This window comes from Sebastes umbrosus, chromosome 14 (genome assembly GCF_015220745.1).
Source record: "Sebastes umbrosus isolate fSebUmb1 chromosome 14, fSebUmb1.pri, whole genome shotgun sequence".
NCBI classification, from domain to species: domain Eukaryota; kingdom Metazoa; phylum Chordata; class Actinopteri; order Perciformes; family Sebastidae; genus Sebastes; species Sebastes umbrosus.
The window spans coordinates 21,789,790-21,810,034 of record NC_051282.1 but is presented as its reverse complement, the minus strand read 5'-3'; the positions used below and the strand labels follow the sequence as shown (position 1 = coordinate 21,810,034).

Sequence of the window (20,245 nt, the reverse complement as noted above, 5' to 3'; positions counted from 1 at the left end):
CTTCCCATCACTAATGTCATGTTTTTTGCTTTAAGTTGACTGTAAACTAACAGCTCGGTACATGTAACTGTTCAACACAAATTTAGGCACATTTATCCCCCTAGTGTTCAAAATAACATCGTGCCAGTTAAATACCACGACCATTGAGAAAATCAAAGCGTATACGGCTAAATAATAGATAAGCAATGCTATACAGTTTGTCAGTCATCACAGTCAAATACTGACGACACTACCCGCTGTAGACGCAAGGGGGTATAGCTCAGTGGTAGAGCATTTGACTGCAGATCAAGAGGTCCCCGGTTCAAATCCGGATGCCCCCTGTTTTTACATTTCTGTTTTCTTTAAATCTACTTTCCTAAAAAGAAAGTAGACGTTTTCGAGCCATATAAAATCACGGTAACTGCTGCTGTAAGGTTATTTATTTACTGGATTTAGGCTCCAATCATATGACAGACAGGCAGATAAATTAATATACTAAAGCATATGCTACAGTATCTAGGCTCTATTAAAAAAAACAATAATTTATTCTGTGCTGCTGCCAAACCCGGCTGCTGTGAATAAGAGTGTTGGCACAATACTCACATATTTTTGTCATTACTGTTGCTGCAGGTATAATCCACCCTTCAATAGTACAGTGTATTACTTGTTGAAACAAAGAATATCACACCTTCATGATAGACAACACACCCACTGCATATTTGCAATAATATTTATTTAAAAAAAAAAATACAGAATACAATACACACTTTTAAAATATGACTCATAGTCTTTAGCAGCTAGCTCTTTTTTTCTTATTCAGAAAATTTCTGTTATATACAATAAATAGTTAAAGAGCTTTGTTTTCTTAAAATAAATTACTAAATGTGTTTAGGGCTAATAAAGAGTCCTGTTGTTTCCATGGCATAAAATATAGTTGTATACATCAGGTGCAGACTTGTATATTGCAGAGTTTCTGAGGCCACAGGAGGTTTAATGCTAGGCAGCTACTAACTCGTGAGGTACTGAATTTGTTTGCAGAAGAAGTGGTTCAGGTAAATTAAGAATGAAGGTCATCGGTGACAAGAATCACCAATAAAAGTTAAAAATGAATCCTGATTGTCTTGCTCAAAGCTTAATGTGTAGGCACATGAGGAATGTGAGGGCAGCCTAATAACATTTAAATATGAGGACAAACAATACTTGACCTGGAAAATATGTGCTTTAGTGTCATCAATTATTTGTGTGTACATTGTGACCTATCTGCCTTAAGTGTAGCTTGTAACATCTTTTGTATAACTTGTTCAGTTGTAGTAATTAATGAATGCATGGTACTTAAATTACTAGCCTACTTTACAATTCAGTACAGTAAGATGTTGTCCCTGTTGTAATGAAAGAATCCCAGTGAGACCAGAGGGGAATGTGATATTACTGGTTTGGTAGGATGTCTAACATAAACATGGTTCACTTCTCTACACTTGATAAAAAACGCTCTCGGGCATTTCTTGAACAATGCAAAAGTCAACACCCGGAAGGAATTTACTGATATGTGGTGTATGTCAACGTGAATATCATACAGGTTTCTCTGCTGCTTGTCCACTTTGAGGCCTGTAGGTGTGGCGGGAGCGGCTCTATCACAGACGCCATGTTCACAGGACTTTAACCCAAAACACTGTAAATAACCTTGACACTGTGGCCACTGTGGGGCCTTTCGAGGTTGGCTCAGTTTGAGGAAGTTTGATCCACTGGAGCGTTGTTCTAGCTGGCAACAACCCGTGACTTCATCCAGTCCAGACTTGCAGGGAGACTGGGAGAGAGTGAAGAGAAAGACAGACGCATTTTGAGTAACAAGAAGTGGTCATTACAGCAGGAGTTGATGTTTCTGTTGACTCATAATACATAACGGCAGACAGGAAGAGAGAGTGTTAAGACTCACCCTTCTCCTGTCAGAGCGCAGCAGGCTTGAACATGCCACGAGTGTGATGAGATGTTGTCAAGCGTGAGGCACTGAGAGATCTCCGTCGCCGTCATCGAGCCCTTCACGTCCTGTTTGTTGGCCAAAATGAGAAGCGCTGCATTCTGCAGGTCCTAAAACAAGAGAACAAGGGTTGCTATTATTGGTGTCTGTATCGATTTATATTCAGCTGGAACGTTTTTCATTGGAAACCCCCAAAATGTCCCCACGTCAACTTTAGAGAACAAAGAACGGCAACCTCAGCGGAAAATTTAGACACATGTCAACATGCTGACTCACACAGTCTGAACTGAAACTTCCTCATGGAATCGCATCATGGGTTTGTCTATCTATGGGGCAATAGTCTCAGACATCACATGAATAGCTGACTTGGGCAGTTTCACTGAATAACAAAGGGCATTTACGTCATGAAAATCAACCCAGCTGCAAGTACATTTACACAAGTACAGTATTTAAGTACAATTCTGATGTACTTGTACTTTACTCTAATACTTCTACTTCTCTACAATTCAGAGGGAAATATTACTATTTATTCCACTGCATTTATTTAACAGCTGTAGTTTCTTTGTGGTTTGAGATAAATAACACAAAATATAATCAACAAATACATTATGATGTATTATTATAGCTTAAGATAAGATAAAATGTTATTGATCCTAAAGGGAAATTCACAAGCTACCCAGCAGTGTATAGACCAAATTTGACAACATAAATATTCTAAATAGGCCCCTTTTTATTTCCTGTTGTAATGTTTGTTAATGCAGTAGGTGACAGGAAGTAAAAACTTGGACCAAAGCTGTTACCCTAGCAACAGAATGGCAATGAAAAGGCCTATAAAGTAGATGAAATTAACCCCACCGTTACCAGCTGTTGTTTTAAAGTGATGCACAAATTAATGCATCAACAATTATCATCCAGTAACATATGTTATTCTGAAGAGGAATGGGCCATTCTGCATAATGAGTACTTTTACTTTTAAGTATATTCTGATACCTTTGTACTTTTGAATGTAGGACTTTTACTTGTAGTGGAGTATTTGCTACTTTTACTTAAGTAAAAGCTCTAAATACTTCTTCCACCGCTGTCCTGCTGTACTCTGATCTAATGTAAAGAGTGATTTGTGGTAAAAAATCTGCATCATCATGATTATAACACTTGAACTAACACACATCCTGTCAACACAGCTGGATTTGTACCTCATGTGCGAGCATGCGGTGCAGCTCATCTTTGGTGAGAGTGAGGCGTTCACGGTCAGTACTGTCCACAACCAGGATGACAATCTGAAAGAGACACATAACACATGATTAACTTAGTTATTAGCAACACAATCAACAGATATCTGACATTATCAGAGCCCATGTTATCAGGAGGGGAGCACACAATGTCTGCTACCGACATATGTTATATAGTTTAAAATGATTATGTAACCGTGATAAATAACGTTATCAATACAGGGAGCAGGGCAGAATAATAAGAATATAGGTGCAACAGCTCAGTCAGCACAAGCCTATGAATGCTTTCTGTTTTCTCTTGAATATCTAATTTCACAACTACCAGCGTCAACCATCCTTTATAGCTACATTTTAAATAATCAATTCTTGTAAGCATCAGCAAAACATCATGTTTTTCTGACTTTTACGATTCATTTTTAACCAATGAAACGTGTTTCATGCTGCACACACAGTTGAGCTGAAGACAGAAAGTGATGCGTACCTCTGTGTTGCCGAAGTACGAGTACCAGCTTGCTCGAAGGCTATCCTGTCCACCGATGTCCCAAACCAAGAAGTGTGTTTTTCGTACGGTGATCGCCTCAACGTTGCTGCCGATGGTTGGTGATGTGTGGACTGCTTCCTTTGTCAAACTGTTTATGTGAGGAAAAAAAACATTTTAAATACAGATATCAAGCAGCTTTTATAGTTATGTGACACTATTTTAACCTCAGAAAGTCACTTACAACTGATAGAGGATGGTCGTCTTTCCAGCATTGTCTAAACCCACAATGATGACTTTGTGCTCTGTAGGAGAAACAACAAACAGAAGTTACATTTAACCACAGCAGTGCAAACTGGATTTGTTGTTAACCTCATTTGAACACACTCTAATCTGGAGTTGCATAATTTGTTTCAGGGTACCACAAGACGAAAGTACACACAGATAAGATAAAGAAGGGTACAGGACTGTGATGTACTCAGCAGATTGACATGTGTTATCCAAAGTGAAGTTGTTACATCACTGCAGTGATACAAGGGAATATTAGCGAGAGAAACTATATATTGTGACTATTTGTGATCAGCTACATGAAAGCCATTATTATTTAAATTTGATTTAATCTATTTATATACTTATAGTAAATAAAAAACAACAACTTATGTCACATGAAGGCAACTATTATTTTAATTTGATTTAGTCTATTTACTACATATCATTTTAAAAAATGTATAACCTTAAAGTAAATAAAAAACAACAACTTATGTCACATGATAACAACTATTATTTTAATTTAATTTAGTCTATATAATTTTAAGAAATGTATATGCTAAACTAAATAAAAAACAACAACTTATGTCACATGATAGCAACTTTTATATTAATTTAATTTAGTGTATATACTTTTAGGAAATGTATATCCTTAAAGTAAATAAAAAACAATTTAAGTCACATGATAGCAACTATTATTTTAAATTAATTTAGTCTATTTACAACATATCATTTAAGAAAATGTTTAACCTTAAAGTAAATAAAAAAACAATATATGTCACATGAAAGCAACTATTATTTTAATTTCATTTAGTCTATATAATTTTCTAAATAAAAAATTGTATCCTTAAAGAAAAAACAACAACAAGAACTAATGTTACACATGTACACAGTAGTTATCAGCACATACAGTGACATGTGGCCTCTATATTTAACCCATGCCAGTATTATTAGGGTCAGTATAGCAGCTATTATAATAAATAAATTATGAAAGTGACACAGAAATGGTGTTAAATGAAGTTAATCTCACCTGCGTCGCCGAACACTGCCATCATCTTGGTCAGAAGGAACCCCATGTCCAACAGGTGTGTGAGAGGTGAGAGGTGAGAGATGAAGACAATAGAAATATATATCCAGTAAAAGGTCCTTGAGGAGACAAACTTCAGTGTCTGTTAACTGCTGACTGACTGACGAACTGTGAAGCCTTCACCTGATATCTCTTTCTACTCCTCTTGGCGTTAGATAGTTATTTAGTGGGAGGCGCTTCTAGACAAACTAAAAGCCTCTCTGGTATTTTTCACTCGAATGAGTCACAGACAAAGAGCATAGTGGTGCTGCGTTCATTGCTGTGGGAAATGTCTAAATCAGACACGTGAGAGACCCTCAGGTTGGGTCAGGGGTCTGCAACCTCTCCAATGGATCCCTTTGGCGTTTTGAAAATGGAAATGAATAACTGTTTTTTTGTTTACATTTTTATTTTTCATTTATCATTGTTGTAGGTCGGAGTATTAGGGCCACAATGAAGAAAAAAAATAAATCTGAGATTTCGAGAATAAAGTCACAAGTTTAAGAGAAAAAAGTCGTTGTATTATGAGAATAAAGTCAATATTATAAAGTAGTAATTTTACGTGTTATTTTATTTTTTTCTCGTAAAGTTATGACTTTATTCTCGTAATATTACGACTCTTTTCTCGTAAAATTATGACTTTATTCTCGTAATATTACGATCTTTTGTTCTCGTAAAGTTCTGACTTTATTCTCGTAAAGTTCTGTCTTTATTCTCGTAATATTACGATTTTTTTTCTCGTAAAGTTATGACTTTATTCTCTTGATATTACGACTTTATTCTCGTAATATTACGACTTTTTTCTCTTAAAGTTATGACTTTAATCTCTTGATATTACGACTTTATTCTCATAATATAATAATTTTTTCTCGTAAAATTATGATTTTATTCTCATAATAATACAACTTTTTTCTTGTAATATTACAACTTTATTTTCGTAAAGTTATGACTTTATTCTCATAATATTATAACGTTTTTCTTATACTATTATGACTTTATTCTGGAAATCTCAGATTTTGTTCCCCTCAATGTGGCCCTAATACTCTGTAGTGCATTTGCACTTTGGCCCTCACTGCATTAGACTTATATACTATATACTTAGACTATAAACTGTGTTACCTTCATCACAATGCTCAAATGTTTTGCGGCTCCATACAGATTTTTTTTTAAAATTTTGCCTAAAGTGGCTCTTTTGATAGGTTTGAAAGGTTGCTGACCCCTCACCTAGGTAAAGCTAATGCAGTCTAATACAACAGTCCTGAATTAAATCTTACCTTCAAGAAAGGTATAATTTGAAACTAAGTGTAGTATTTACCAGTTTGGCAACTTAGGCCTGCTACCTATATAATATTTTATATTTCTAAATGGGGTTTGTATATGGACATGTATAGAGAGCATGTATGGTAAAGAAAAGAAAATGTATCAAAAATCTATATCCAAATTCTACTTTAGCCCTCACCACTCATAAGTCGGATTTCATTCAGGAGTACTTGAAGGCAACACACATCACAGCGTTCCTTCTGTCACACCGACGACAGGAGTGGACTGATGACGCAGCTGATGACACACACGTCCAGTCCATATATGGAGTGGGAGGAAACACTGTGTTCCTTCCTCTCTGGACTTTATCATGAAGCAACAGAAAGCAAAACTGGATATAGATAGGAACCTCAAGGGATTTCCAACAGTCTGTCCAGGTATTTTCCAAAGAGGTACTTACCCGAAACACTCAGATTATTATAATAATAATAATATTTTTTCCTTTTAGTTTCCTTTCCCAGCCACATACAGTGTTATAGCCAGTAAATATCATCTACCCCAAACTATAACAATTGTCTGTGTATTATTGGCATTTCAGTTTTAGTTTACATATCAAAAAAGAGCAATAAAAAAAGACAAAACATCTACACACTTATCTCCTTTTCACCAAGTTTGTTATTTAAGCTTTCTGCCACAAAGACCTTCATTTGAACATCTTTATCATCACTTTAAATATCTTAAATGTAACTTTTTACAAGGTTTTACTGTCATGTTTTTGTCCTGTAAAGTTCTCCATAAGTTATAATAATTTGTTTATGGACTGAACTGCCCAACAGTAGATAACATTATAGCTCCACCTGACAAGCTATAACAGGAATATGCTACTAACATGTTAATTCATCTAATAATCCAATAATGAGTCATTTTGATACTTTAAGTAAATGTTGTTGATGTTGTTTTGAGTGCAGAACTGTAACTTGTATTGTGATATTAAGATAAAATATATGAATATTTCTTCCACTGAACTGTAATTTGGTATATTACACTACTCTGTATTCTGGGTTGTTGCTGTCACACCTTGTTCAATAACTCTGATGCAAAGCTCACGTTATGGCTTCATACGGAAACGTTTGTGACATTTCCTCCACGGCAGATGATGAGATAACAAAAACACTGAACACGAGAAATAAAACCACATCCTGGACACAGCTGCACTTTTAACTTGTTTTTTTTCTCATTGTGTTTCCTCCATGTGTTTCCACCAGAAGAGTTGGCAAGCGTGATCAACTGTGCTGTAATTAGAAAGGAGTGTTCAGGACTTAACAGTTCCCTGAATGCAAACGAGGAAACAAAGAGACAAAATGTTCTAGGCACATTTTCTGTGTCATCTCTGTTGACGTGTGTTTGATAGGAAGCCAACAATGTGTTTTTGTTCAGGTGATATCGAAGCATCTTGACATGACAGTTTCTACTGTACTGGCAGGTTGATCATCAGGTGTTATAAGAGATGATGTTCCCTTCGGTGTTAAATGGTTTGCCCTGAACTGTTTGTCCTGGGAGACATAAAGGGCAACACCAATAATGAATATCAAAAATGCAAATCTGTCTTCACATCTCAATTAAGTGACACGATGGCATATTTCTGATTAAATTTTTAATTAAAATACGAATTTATCCACAGATTAAAAATGAAAGGCAGAAAAAGCAAAATGTAGCTACAATCAGGCACCAATGATACATGTCATTTCATATTTTTAACAATTGCGATAACGCAACAATAACATTATTTACTGATCATTATTTAATATTTATTTATTCAACTGAAGACGGGCGGGCTAAAGCAGCCCACCAAAGACATTCATGGATTCTCCATTATAGATAACTGAGTAAAGACCAAAGCTGATCCTACCCTTCTCCCACCCTCCCACACCCCACTTGATACTCCTCTCACTACCTCACAAGAACTGAAGAGTTAAATTAAAAAAATTGCAAATGTCCACAGGAAAAAACAACACTAATTCAGTCAGAAATCAAGAGTAAGAAGAGAGTGGTATTTAATATCAGACAAGCTAGCTGTTTAGGTGGAAGTTGGGAGTGATTTAACCACACACACGAGTACTTTTTATATAACCATTAGCCCTGAAAAACAGACGACGAAGCTGGTGCAAAGAAAAAAACGACGTGCTGGAGCGACAGCGTGGGCTACGGTGCAGAGTAGCCACGAGACACAAAGACACACAAGTATGGTATGAAAACGAGTGTAACAAGAGTTAAGACATCCCACCGTGGCAGTGGTGGACATGGCTTGGCGAGACATTCCGGCACTTGTGATTGGAGTTTTCTTGGGTGTTTTTAGGGTGCGAGTGACTAAGGCAGGACACTTCATTCACACAACTACAACTGCAGTGAATCTCCACCAGGTTAGAACAAATGAATACTGCAGGCGCCCTCACGAGGATGAGGAGAACACAGACGGGAGGACTGGGTCAGACGTGTAGACCAGGTCAGGGAAGAAGTAAACGTCTTTGGAGTGTACTCTTTGTTGTAATCAAGCTGACATGAGTGTAGCAACATCGATAAATTGTTGTGTTAAAATATGGCGACTTCTCCACCAGCTTTTTTTTTTAAGGTCTGGGTGATAAGAACGTGGAGGTGAGAGACTCGTCACTTCTGGATATCAGTATGGGAGGTATCCAAAAGCACTGAGTGAGATTTAAGGTAAAGAGAAACCCTGACACTGTACGTGGGGGGCGGTGACATTAGACCCTGTTTAAGACTGCAGAGGACAGACAGGACAGACTACAGCTCTTCACAACTGAAGGAGAGATCGAGTCACAATCAGAGATTCACAATCAATTACTGTCCTCGTGCTGTCAGTATAGAAATCCATGATATTCATGCAGTAGTAACAAAGGAAACAAAAAAACAGACTAATAATATCTTTTCAAACATAAATAAATTGAATTGCAAGAAGATGAGAATGGCATCTGGCAGTTGATGTTTTTCTTTACATTGTACTGGGATGTAAACAGATTAATTTGTCAGCCTGACTGGCATGGCCCCAAACCCAGTTTCTTCTGAGCCCACAACCTGAACCTTCCACCCCTCCCTTCCCACATCTCTCAGCTTCCTCGCCTCTGTGGTATGAAGCGCGTTCAGCGGATGTAGACATCCCTCCCCCAGTCGTCCTGGTTCTTGTTGCGGCTCATGTTGGCCCCGGTGTCCACAGGGTCCTGGCAGTAGCGCTCCCTCAGCTTGGCGCGTCCATGCGGCTGCGTCTGGCTTGGCATCGGAGGGTGGTTCAGGTTCTCCTGGTCCGGCTCGGCTCCTTCGTCTTCCCAGGACGCCTGTCTGCCGTGATGCTGTGCCAGGTGGAGGCGGCTGCCGCCGCTCCCTCGGTAGGGCTCGGGCTCTTCATAGGGGTCAGTCTCAATGTCCATGCAGGAGTCGCCGGCCTCGGTGTAGGCGGAGTCCCGGCTACCCTGGGTCTCGGAGTCGAAGGTGTCTTGCCGCGACAGCCCCCGGCCGCTGCCTCCCCGTAGCTGGCCGCGAGAGGAGCGCAGGTACGCTTGCTGCTGCTGCTGCTGCTGGGGTTTCCCTCCCAGGTCGGTTTGATAGTCGTGCAGGGTGCCGCTCCCGCCGCACTCTGTCAGAGGCCCTTCTCGCTTCTGCTCACCGTGCACCAGGTACGGCCCCTGCAGCCAGCCACAGACATGCCACACAGCAGCAACCATGCAGAGACACAGACAGCAAAGCAAAGTGTTAGTGGTCAGTCAGCGGGATTAGCATGAGGCAGGACAGACAACACACAACCACTATATCACAGACTGACCTGTGGTTTTAAATGCATTAGTGTTCATGACTGGCATCAATCTATTTATAACACACACAGACTTACACTCAACACAAAACAAATACAGTAATTAGTCAAACTGATTAGTTCTACTAATTTAAAACCATGAGACCTACCTGCAAACACAAACACACACAAGCAGCTATTCAACAAGCAGACTGAGTATTTAACATTACAGCAGTGCCACCTTCTGGCAGATTGACCTCATGGCAGAAATATCAACACAACTATCAGATGATTACGTAATTAACTGAACTCTGCAGCACAGAACTCTGAAATAATTTCACGTAAATTAAGAAAACAAAAGATCTGAAGTGCAACTGGATTATTTGTGTTGTCACTTCTATAAATACAGCCTCAATAATAATGTTAGAAGGAGATATAAAACAGCCATTGTGTGCAATACTTTCGCTCAGAAACCATAAATATCTTTGGCAGTGTGCAACTCATTATAAGTAATGTGCAGCCAGCAGTAACTCACGAGCTGATTAGTACTTTGCTGTTAAAATTATTCAAAAAAAAGTGTTAGCAACAGCCTCCACCAAACTAAGCATTTCTGTCTGAAGAGGCGGACATGACTTGCTGTTTTCAGGGGCGGTACCATGGCAACACGGAGGAGGACGGCGAGCTGGATTCAGCCTCCCAGTGAAGAAAAAGGGTCGGAGAAAGGAGGCCACAGAGCTAAAGAGGGCATGGTCGGAGGGGGCGGCAGATATCATTTTACTCCTGATTACAGCGAAAGGGAGGGGGCCCCCAGCGGCAGAGGTGCCTTATGGGTTACTCCTTTAGTCCAGTGTGGTTTGAGTTGAGATGCTCTCACAGTTTAAACAGCGCAGGGAAGTAAACGCTAACATACAGACTACGTAATCTTTCTTGTGGGTGTTCTGAAAAGCTTGTGTGTCAATTTGGCTCATTTATGTGTTGGTGTGAATGTGTTTCTATATACAGCATAAACAGGGTTTCAATGCACGTTTCCTTTAGCAGGCTGCTGGGTTGAGGTTGAGTTGCCGGAGTGCCCCCACCAGCCCTTCTCTTCAGAGAGCATGTTCTTCCACTTTCCCATCGTTGGCTACAACACCGTCCATGTCAGGCCACAGATATATATTCCTGCGCAGGGAGGTGAGCACCTGTACCTGCAGGTTGGAGACGGGCTCGGGGGAGGCGGCCAGGGCTGCCGTAGCCATGGTACGGTTGAGCAGAGGGTTGGGGGGGTTGCTGCTCGGGGGATGCGTCGCTTTCCAGTACGCCTCCAAGTAGTCGGCCAGGTGTTCGCAGGCGTCTTCCAGCTGGTTCTCGTCCAGGATGATGTCAAACAGTTCCTGAACATAAAGAACATGACTGTTAGTTGATTTTACAGAACCAAAATTAAAGAGGACCTATTATACATTAGGTAATGTACATTACTTATTAGTATTTGTTGGGTATTCTCAGGATTTCTTCCACCTTATGTAAATTATGTATTGATATTATGCTTTTTTTGTATACTTAATACCTCTTTGATATTCTATATGCATGCATGTGGCCCTTGATAACGCTTTAACACCCTCTATTGGTATGCAAAGCCTTATGAATGCCACCCACGGCTGGTATATAACCCTGACTGATTAGTTGTTTGTCAGACCATGATGAAGACCTGGAGTCAGTTTTATTGCCTATGCTCAGAAAATATAATCACTATATTTTTTTCCACCTGAAGACGGAGTGCCTTAGTGTGTTTTTCTATGGTTGTCTTGCACCACTTGAGGACGATTTATCCAGCAAGACTTCCTGCATTCTGTTTCAGAACCTACTATCCTTTTGTGCTTTTCCCCTTTCCTTTAGTGTGTTATATTGTTTTTTGTGAATGTAAAAGGTCTGCAAAGTTACAAAACCCAAAGTCCATGCCAAAGACAGTTACTCTACCCCCACAGAAACACTGCTCCTGAACTGCCTGAAATGCCTTGATTGGAGTCCCACCTTTTCTTCTGTGACGTGGTGATGTCACCAATTAAGACATTTGCATAATACCTGCCTAGCGGCTAGTTTGGCAAACTTTTGGCTAGAGAGTTTGGTTCGGTATGAGAAAAGTAAAGCGTCTTCTGAACATTAAAGCATGTAAACATGTTCTAGTAGAAACTAAATATACAAGTATGAACCTGAAAATGAGCATAACACTTCCCTTTAATTGATTTTTTTTCAGAAGCTCTATGAAGAGTTAGTTCTTTTTAGGGCTGTCAAAGTTGACGCAATAGTAATACGTTAATGCAAATTTGTTTTAATGCGACTAATTTCTTTAACGTATTTACACAGCATGCGATTTTTAGGTTGCAGTGGGCTCACTTTTAAAGCTAGAGTGAAGATACTGGTATCACATGAAACTAGAAAACCTAAGGAATCCATTGGTACCAAAGGATTGTCATACTAGCTTAGTGTTGTGAAGTCATGAAGGAGGTTAAATAACACTCCAAACTTACACTACATTTTGGCATGGCCATTTTCAAAGGGGTCCCTTGACCTCTGACCTCCAGATATGTGAATGTAAATGGGTTCTATGGGTACCCACGAGTCTCCCATTTGCAGACATGCCTACTTTATGATAATCACATGCAGTTTGGGGCAAGTCATAGTCAAGTCAGCTCACTGACACACTGACAGCTGTTGTTGCCTGTTGGGCTGCAGTTTGCCATGTTATGATTTGAGCATATTTTTCATGCTAAATGCAGTACCTGTGAGGGTTTCTGGAAAATATTTGTCATTGTGTTGTGTTAATTGATTTCCAATAATAAATATATACATACATTTGCATAAAGCAAGCATATTTGCCCACTCCCATGTTGACAAGAATATTAAATACTTGACAAATCTCGCTTTAAGGTATATTTTGAACAATTAAACGAGCGATTAGCGATAAACTATGGACAATCATGTGATTAATCGTGATTAATACTTTAATCAAAGCAGAACTCACAGGTGGACACTGGGCCAACTTGTCCGCTGCCACCACCTGCACATTTAGGTGTTTAGCCTGGGACTTCCCCCGAGATTTGATGAGCCTCTGGAGGACCTGCAAAGACACAACAATACAACAATGTCTACTGAAACAGTGTTGTAGGTAAGGGTAGGTAGACCATTTGAATCCAGGGCATGACAATACAGAATACAAGTATATTGAAAGGCTATTGCTAAGAAGATACCAACAATAAATAGCATCAAAAATATTAAAGATTATAACTCTCATGTCATCCGTTGCCATACCTTAGGTGAGGCTATTTTGATATAGACAATGATGGGAGCCAGGGAGGTCTTGGCCAGCTGAGAGGGGTGGTTGATGGTGTCTGCATCCAGAGCGACCAGCTGGAGGGTGCGGGCCAGCTCAAAGATGCGCTCAATCTCACTCTGCACCTCCGCTGAAGGCACCAGGACACAGATAAGACACGTAAATACAACGCTTGTGTAAAGTATCTCTTTCTTTGAGGAGATGCAGCACCGTAAATCAGCCATAAGTACACAACCGACATGTTTGTACTTAATCATGCATGATTAAGATTTTAGAAAAAAAACAACTCCAAGCGTATGAATTAGATTGGATCACAGTTAAAGTTCCATTTATGCACAGCTAAATGGAGCGGTGCAGCATCCTCATTCTGTCGCCACCTCCCAACATTTACAATTTCCTCATGTGATCTTTTATATTTCAAAAGGAAGGAGGCACTTAAGAATGAGATGGCACTTGTAATCACTAATAATAATAGCACAATTTCTCACCATGTAAATAAAAAAAAAAAAACACCCTCTTAAAACAAATTAAGTGGAACATTAGTTGTTGTTAGCGCTAATGGGCACAGCAGTAATTACTCTGTCAGGTGAACCACTCAAATCTGTTGACTGCTTGGGTGTTTTGTTTTCATTGTTCCTCAACAGCAGCCTATAAGAGCTTGTTATTTAGCATTTCGAGCAGTCGAAATGCCCCCCCTCTCCCTTTTCCTTTTTTTTATCAGCCTGTTGACGTGTAAGGAGAGAGATTAAAACCGAGAACCAGACTGTTCCTCGCCTGTCTGGTCAAACCTCAGCGCCTCCGAGGTGTGCACGTTGCCAACCCGGCGGCAGAGGGAGATAACGGGGGCAAGGCATTCTGCAGAGTGACGGGGCCTGCGCACATTTCAGCAGCCTCCAGAGGGCTGGAGGATAAAGAATTAAAGCTGGAAGCAAAATCAGGACCTCCGCAGAATGATAAGAAACGTGAACTTTAACTCATATGAAGAAATAGCTGGCGAGGTTTCCATTAACCTCAACAAAGACTTTTGCAAATTTAGGTTTGACTGCTGAGAGAAACTTGCTCCCCTGCCGTGACTGGACGGAGTGCATGAGGCGAGCTTCTATAGAGGCTATCCTCGGGCATGATTGCACACATACAGTATATGGATAGCATTATACGTAGGTCACAAAAGGGTGAGAGCAGTATGGAAAGCTTCCATCTCTGCTCATAGTTTGAATCAGGCACCAGCCGCCCTCCCACAGATCTCTTCCCGCTTTGTAATTCTTGTCTTTTTGTTCGAGACTACAGGCTGTCACAAAGAAGTATGAGGAACAGAGAAACTGACAGGCAAGCAGACGGGCAGACAAACGATGTATGAGCAGATGATGGATATAGTGAGAAGAAAAGGGGAGGGTGAGGAAGGAGAGAGGCTTCATTGTTTTGTTGCCGAGGAGAGCATACATACCCAGTACGTCTGAATCAATACAGAGTGGAAGAAGAGGATGGGAGGTGGGAGAGAAGGAAGGTTGGGTGGGTGGGTGGGTGAAGGGCAGAAAAGACAGGATGAAGAAGGAGAGAGGAGGCCAGATCAGACTCAGACAGTCAGAGCAGGTATAAAAGGGAAAACACTTTCTTTGGATGATGTACAACGGTACCCACATGGTCTCCAACTTGGAGCTACAGTATGTCAAATTATATTCTATGTCCATAAATCCAGACAGTCCCTCAGATTCATTACATTCAATTTGTAAAGCTAAATCATATGTTATCACAAGTTCAGCTGAGACAGTCCAAAGTACAAAATAACCTTGTGCTTTTCGATATTTTTTAGGGCTACAACTAACAGTTATTTTCATTGTCAATTACTGTAATTATTTTCTCATTAATCGATTAGTTGTTTGGTCTATAAAATGTCAGAAAATTGTCGATCAGTGTTTCCAAAAGCTCAAGATGACGTCCTCAAATATCTTGTTTTGTCCACAACTCAAAGATATTCAGTTTACTGTCATAGAGGAGTAAAGAAAACAGAAAATATTCACATTTAAGAAGATGAAATGAGACAATTTTGACTTTTTTTCCTTTAAAAAAAATACTCAAACAAATTAATCGATTATCAAAATAGTTGGCGATTAATTTAATTAAAAAATGTGATTAAATGTTTTCATTGTCTCAACTCCTGCAGCATCACGAAAACGCCACTTTACTGCTCACCTGCACGTTTTTTTAATGTGTATATATGTTTTGTATGTGTGTGGAATTGTAAATGTCTTTAATTTTAAGATGCAAACCAAGCTGCTTCTAATAGATCTGATGATAGTCTATATATTTGTTCTGTATTGTCTACAAATCCCATGAAATTAATGTATCCTACTAAAAACAGTTATCTTTGTAGTCAAAGACTGATAAAATCGTATTCCTTGAGCTCCATTGTTTGTCCAAAATCTATTAAAAATACATCAATGAGCTGCACAGCGCCATCACAGAGTGACAGGCAGACGCCGTAGTTTGTTTTGAGTCAATCCCACATACAACATCCTGCCGTCCCAAACGCGTTATCATCCCAACTCGTCACATACTGACGCTTTGTCAGACAGCTCGCGCCACTCTTTTCGGTCGCAGTAAACGCGTGCTTAATGTTGTGAAGTAAACAAAAACACTTGCTTAGGTTCAGGCAATAAAAACACCATAAGGTTTAGGAAAAAAACAAGATGGTTTGGCTTAAAACTACGACGTTTGTTCAGCGGAAATGACTCTGAATGTTGTGAACACAGGGCATGAACGTACAGCTGATTGTAACGTAACGCACGGGACATGAACAGCGGTCTCCTGGATGAAAGTCCTGTGTTTGTTGGACCCATCCACCTCCCCTCCCACCCTGTGTGTGTCTTTTGCTCTTTAAACTAAGTCATCACACTCCTGGCGCATTTTCCCATGAGCGTTTCATATTGACATGGACGGGTTTACATTGTAGTTAATGGAACGCCTGGTGGTCATGCAGATGCTAAAGGTGCCTTGTGTGGCGTATCTAACGCTGACGGCGTTGACAAAGACGGCGGTATTTGACACCCTGGGAATGAGAAGAGACTGGCAGTCCCCAACAAATGCACTACATCCTCCTCCGTTTTTAAAAATGACCCAAAAAATAAAAAAAATGAATACTTTATCTATCTATCTATCTATCTATCTATCTATCTGTCTAATACAAAAGAAACACACTCAAAGCACTAACGATATGAAACACAGATAGTGAAACGTATTTAAATGGATGTTTAGCAACATGACGTGATGAAAAGAAATGTTTTTATACTGTACTTTATCATCTGTCAAATAGCAAACTAAGAGTCTAATTATTGTCTTAACTGTGGAGTGAATGTCTTTGTGGTTTGTGTAGATCTGAAGTACGTTGTCTTACCCAGGCTGGAGCGGGTACTGGAGCGCTCGATGATGGTGTGCTTGCTGGGGTTGTTAAGGACTGAACGTTTGGCCAGGGAGATGTCCGCTGTCACCCGTGTGATGGATATCCTGAAACAGATATCCAGTGCACCAGGGTTAGTGAGCATAAATCAGTTAAAGTAGAGCCTACAGTACATGACGGATGTGGATAACAGGTGATCTCATTCTTACCTGCCCTCAAACTTGTGTTTCAGAAAGTCAAAGAGCGCTTTCTGCATCATGTCTGTCACCTGAAAACGAAACAGCCGGCGTAAGACGACAAAATATAGGAGTGAAATTAGACGTAAAACAAGTTGCACATTGTCCTCGTTACCTCGTATCCTTTAAGTGACGGCCCGACTAGGATGATGGGTCTCATGGAGGGAACCACGTCATAGGGGGGGATGTGCTCCATCTGAGCCGGGAAGAGACAGCACCAACATTGAACGTACTCTCAGAACAGTTCTCACACAGACGTACAGTCACGCATAAATCCACATTAACTCAACACAAAAGCCCTCTCTTCCCCTCTGTGAGCGGTCAGATTGATGGATGGCGAGTTTCAGACGCTGGAGTCCATTCGCTTTATTGACCGCCGCTCTATGCATGTTCGGAGGCAGGGATCAATTTCTCACTGAAAGCACTCGCTTCTATTTCTTAGTGTGCAGTCTCACATAATTAAAGAGTCCATAATTAAACCAGACGCCAGGGCGTCAGCTGCTGCTCTGACACATACTTCACACTTTTCTCTCTTTGTTGTGCATCAGCATAAATGATTAATGCCAGTGCTGAATCGTGATTTTTTATGGTAGAAATGCACTTTTTCTTTTAACTTTTGTGCTTCAACTTTTTGTTATTTTAAGAAAGTCCAATTGTATCATTTATACCAGAAAAGTACAATAAATACAAAGTTGTCAATGCCCAAATCTCTGTCACAGCTTTATCTAATCTATATATACTAGAGATGGAAACACAATTCAGAGCGTTTGCCTCCATGCTCCCATTATTCATTTTCTTTGTCCTTTTTACAACTATTTTCAATGATCAAAATAAACACAGATACATTTCTGTGAGAGTCAGCTGCAACTCTCACTTCTTCTAAATCAAAGCTGAAGACGTTTTTGTTTGTCGCTGCTTTTTATTAAAGGGACTGTTTGTAACTTTTTACACATATAAATAGTTTTTTTATTGCCAATGTGTGAACAGGTTGTAACCTAACCTAAAAAATGAAACCTTCTGCGATTTTCTGGGTTTCCTCTATCAACCTGTAGACTGCTTTTAATGTGAAGAACCCAGGTCCGTTTTTCCAGGAAAATCCAACGGATGTGACGTCATGCGTGCTTGTGATTGCCTTAGCCGTAGCTAACATTCTGTATGAAATGGAGTCCGCTAACCAAACCGCTAGCCAACAAACGACCAGCCTCCACCACAACTCGAAGCCAACACAAACGGAAGCACAAAAAACAAAGTTATATCTAGTGACGCCCGTCTTGCAAAACAGGAAAGTGACCGACGTCGGGCGAAAACTAGTGTTGTGGTAGAATAGCAGAGCCAGTGCGAAGACTGTGTGCGAATGGGAAATGAGCGAGAGATAGAGAGCGGCGGCGAGTGTGTGAGAACACGAGCGAGCAGCGGAGCAGAAGAGAGTCAGTTTAACTTTGAGAATATCAAGTAATTGTACAGTGGAAGTTGCAGTTTGTGCAGAAAGAAATGCTGCAGCTCCTCAAGACCAACAGATGTCTGTTTTCCTGGCGGCTGAGTGGAGTGACGGGGGTTAACTCCGGAGCGAGAAATGATATCGACTCCAACCCAGCAGAGCAAAACTACGGTGTCTCCCCTGTGCTTTCTTACCACGGTCGGGAGGCTGAAGCAGGAGAAGTTAACACTAAGATCAACATTAATTCATGAGAGAGACCTTCGTTTGTTAAGCTTACATTACTGCCAAGCATGTGAAATATATAGTGATGTTGTGGTTTTAGCTGCTGATGTTAATCAACATGATGCCTGTCAATCACGTTCAGTCTCGTGTGTGTCGCCTCACTGTTTTAACCGATGCTTGTATGCATCTATGTCGCTGTTAACAAGCAATTTCTGATTCTCCCTTTAAATAATTTCTTACACTGCACTGTAACTTTTATTCTTGTATTTTATATCTGTTTTATTCTATTCAGCTTGTTTTTATCTTCTGTTCTCTTGGCTTTTTAATGACTGTTTTTAATTGTATTTAAAAGTCCTTTTATAATGTGTTTCTTTTGCACTTTGTCTGGATGCTTTTGATGTTTTATGTAAAGCGCTTTTACTGAATGTGCTATATAAATAAACTGTACGTAAAGAGCCCTGTACATACTGTAGTCTGTGGCTTTCCTTAAGCCATTTACACTAAAAAAGGAGAAGCCTATAACCGTCACACAGACTTATATACAACACCCACACAAACACGATCCGTACTGCAGCGCATGAACTTGAGGCTTATTTGTACATTATGAATCATGAAAAGAATGATTCATCTATAAGGACTCCATAAGCATTTGTTCTCTTTAGAAACAGTCTGTTTTTCAATGAGAGCGGGGTGAAAACGGTCACACGTCCTATATACTTTGTGAACACTGAAATTGGATGTATTTCTTTTTTCAGATCTGTATTCAGAGCACGCCCCCTCCTCTCGGTGTGTGCGCTGTGCAGCTCTTCAGGCAGCAGATAGTGCTGGAGTGCACCGCTCCACTACATTATATTACATAAAGTACAACAGTGGAAGCTCATTTCACCTCATTTGTATTCACAGAGGCTAAAAATACATGTTGTAAAAGTTTCCAAATGGCTCTTGTCTCTAAAGGGGCAGAGCTGGAGCGCTGAACATTACAAAAGGGCTCATTGGTTTTGAATAACATGAGCACAATTACACATAGATCCAGTATAAAAGAGGGAAACCAACACACAATAATCATGAAGTCATATATCATTGTAAAGCTTAGACTATAATCTGTCCATCGGTCACATTGTCATGACACTGAGGTCAAGAGAATTTGACCTTTGACCTCTAATGCTGTAATCGGGCAAATTCTGAATGCCACTGCAAATGCCCTTATAACTAACTTCATATTGATCTGATGTGCACATGGATACCATACACAATATCATAAACTGTTCAGGTGAATAGTTAATGGTGAATTCAGTGATTTTGTATGAAGCAAATCACAGTATCTGAGAACCTAGGCTAGACTTTATTATATCATGTCTGTTGCATGTAAAAGCTTAATCCTTTAACCCTGACAATACAGTGACTGTGAAGAGTTTAACAATATTCAATATGACCTTAACAACTGAGCTTAAAAATAATTTATTAAGTACAAATATGTATGAGCTTCTCTAGGCCTTGGAGTATCCACCTGCTGACCAGGATAGATGTTGTAGTGACAGTCAGGTCGTCCATGAATGCTCTTATTGGGGGCTGTCACACTCCAGTCTTGGACA

At 39.9% G+C, this 20,245-nt stretch overlaps 2 protein-coding genes and 1 non-coding gene across 8 annotated transcripts in view; 1 reads left to right on the top strand and 2 right to left on the bottom strand.

Annotated features, from left to right (window-relative positions):
• The first annotated feature begins 248 nt into the window (after positions 1–248).
• Positions 249–320, top strand: trnac-gca. Its single transcript has one exon. It is a non-coding gene; the product is annotated as a tRNA-Cys (tRNA).
• Positions 321–691: 371 nt separating this feature from the next.
• arl5c (ADP-ribosylation factor-like 5C) lies at positions 692–5,168 on the bottom strand. Its single transcript, XM_037793378.1, has 6 exons — positions 4,959–5,168; positions 3,906–3,966; positions 3,665–3,812; positions 3,148–3,231; positions 1,913–2,064; positions 692–1,783 (listed from the first exon to the last, which is right to left on the bottom strand). Exons 1-6 carry the CDS (start codon positions 5,002–5,004, stop codon positions 1,735–1,737), a joined length of 540 nt encoding a protein of 179 aa, XP_037649306.1. The 5' UTR covers positions 5,005–5,168; the 3' UTR covers positions 692–1,734.
• Positions 5,169–7,893: 2,725 nt separating this feature from the next.
• The window catches only part of cacnb1 (calcium channel, voltage-dependent, beta 1 subunit), a 47,629-nt gene continuing 35,277 nt past the window's right edge, over positions 7,894–20,245 (bottom strand). For 3 of the 6 annotated variants that reach the window (XM_037791498.1, XM_037791500.1, XM_037791499.1), the window contains 8 exons: positions 17,109–17,189; positions 16,967–17,025; positions 16,755–16,864; positions 14,808–14,816; positions 13,342–13,493; positions 13,055–13,150; positions 11,241–11,426; positions 7,894–9,949 (listed from right to left, as the gene is read on the bottom strand). In XM_037791498.1, the coding sequence (XP_037647426.1) occupies positions 9,410–9,949; positions 11,241–11,426; positions 13,055–13,150; positions 13,342–13,493; positions 14,808–14,816; positions 16,755–16,864; positions 16,967–17,025; positions 17,109–17,189 (1,233 nt within the window). In that variant the 3' untranslated portion in view covers positions 7,894–9,409. Of the gene's footprint in view, positions 9,950–10,984; positions 11,427–13,054; positions 13,151–13,341; positions 13,494–14,807; positions 14,817–16,754; positions 16,865–16,966; positions 17,026–17,108; positions 17,190–20,245 lie in introns of those variants that run through there. The other 3 variants (XM_037791502.1, XM_037791503.1, XM_037791501.1) reach the window with 2 other exon arrangements.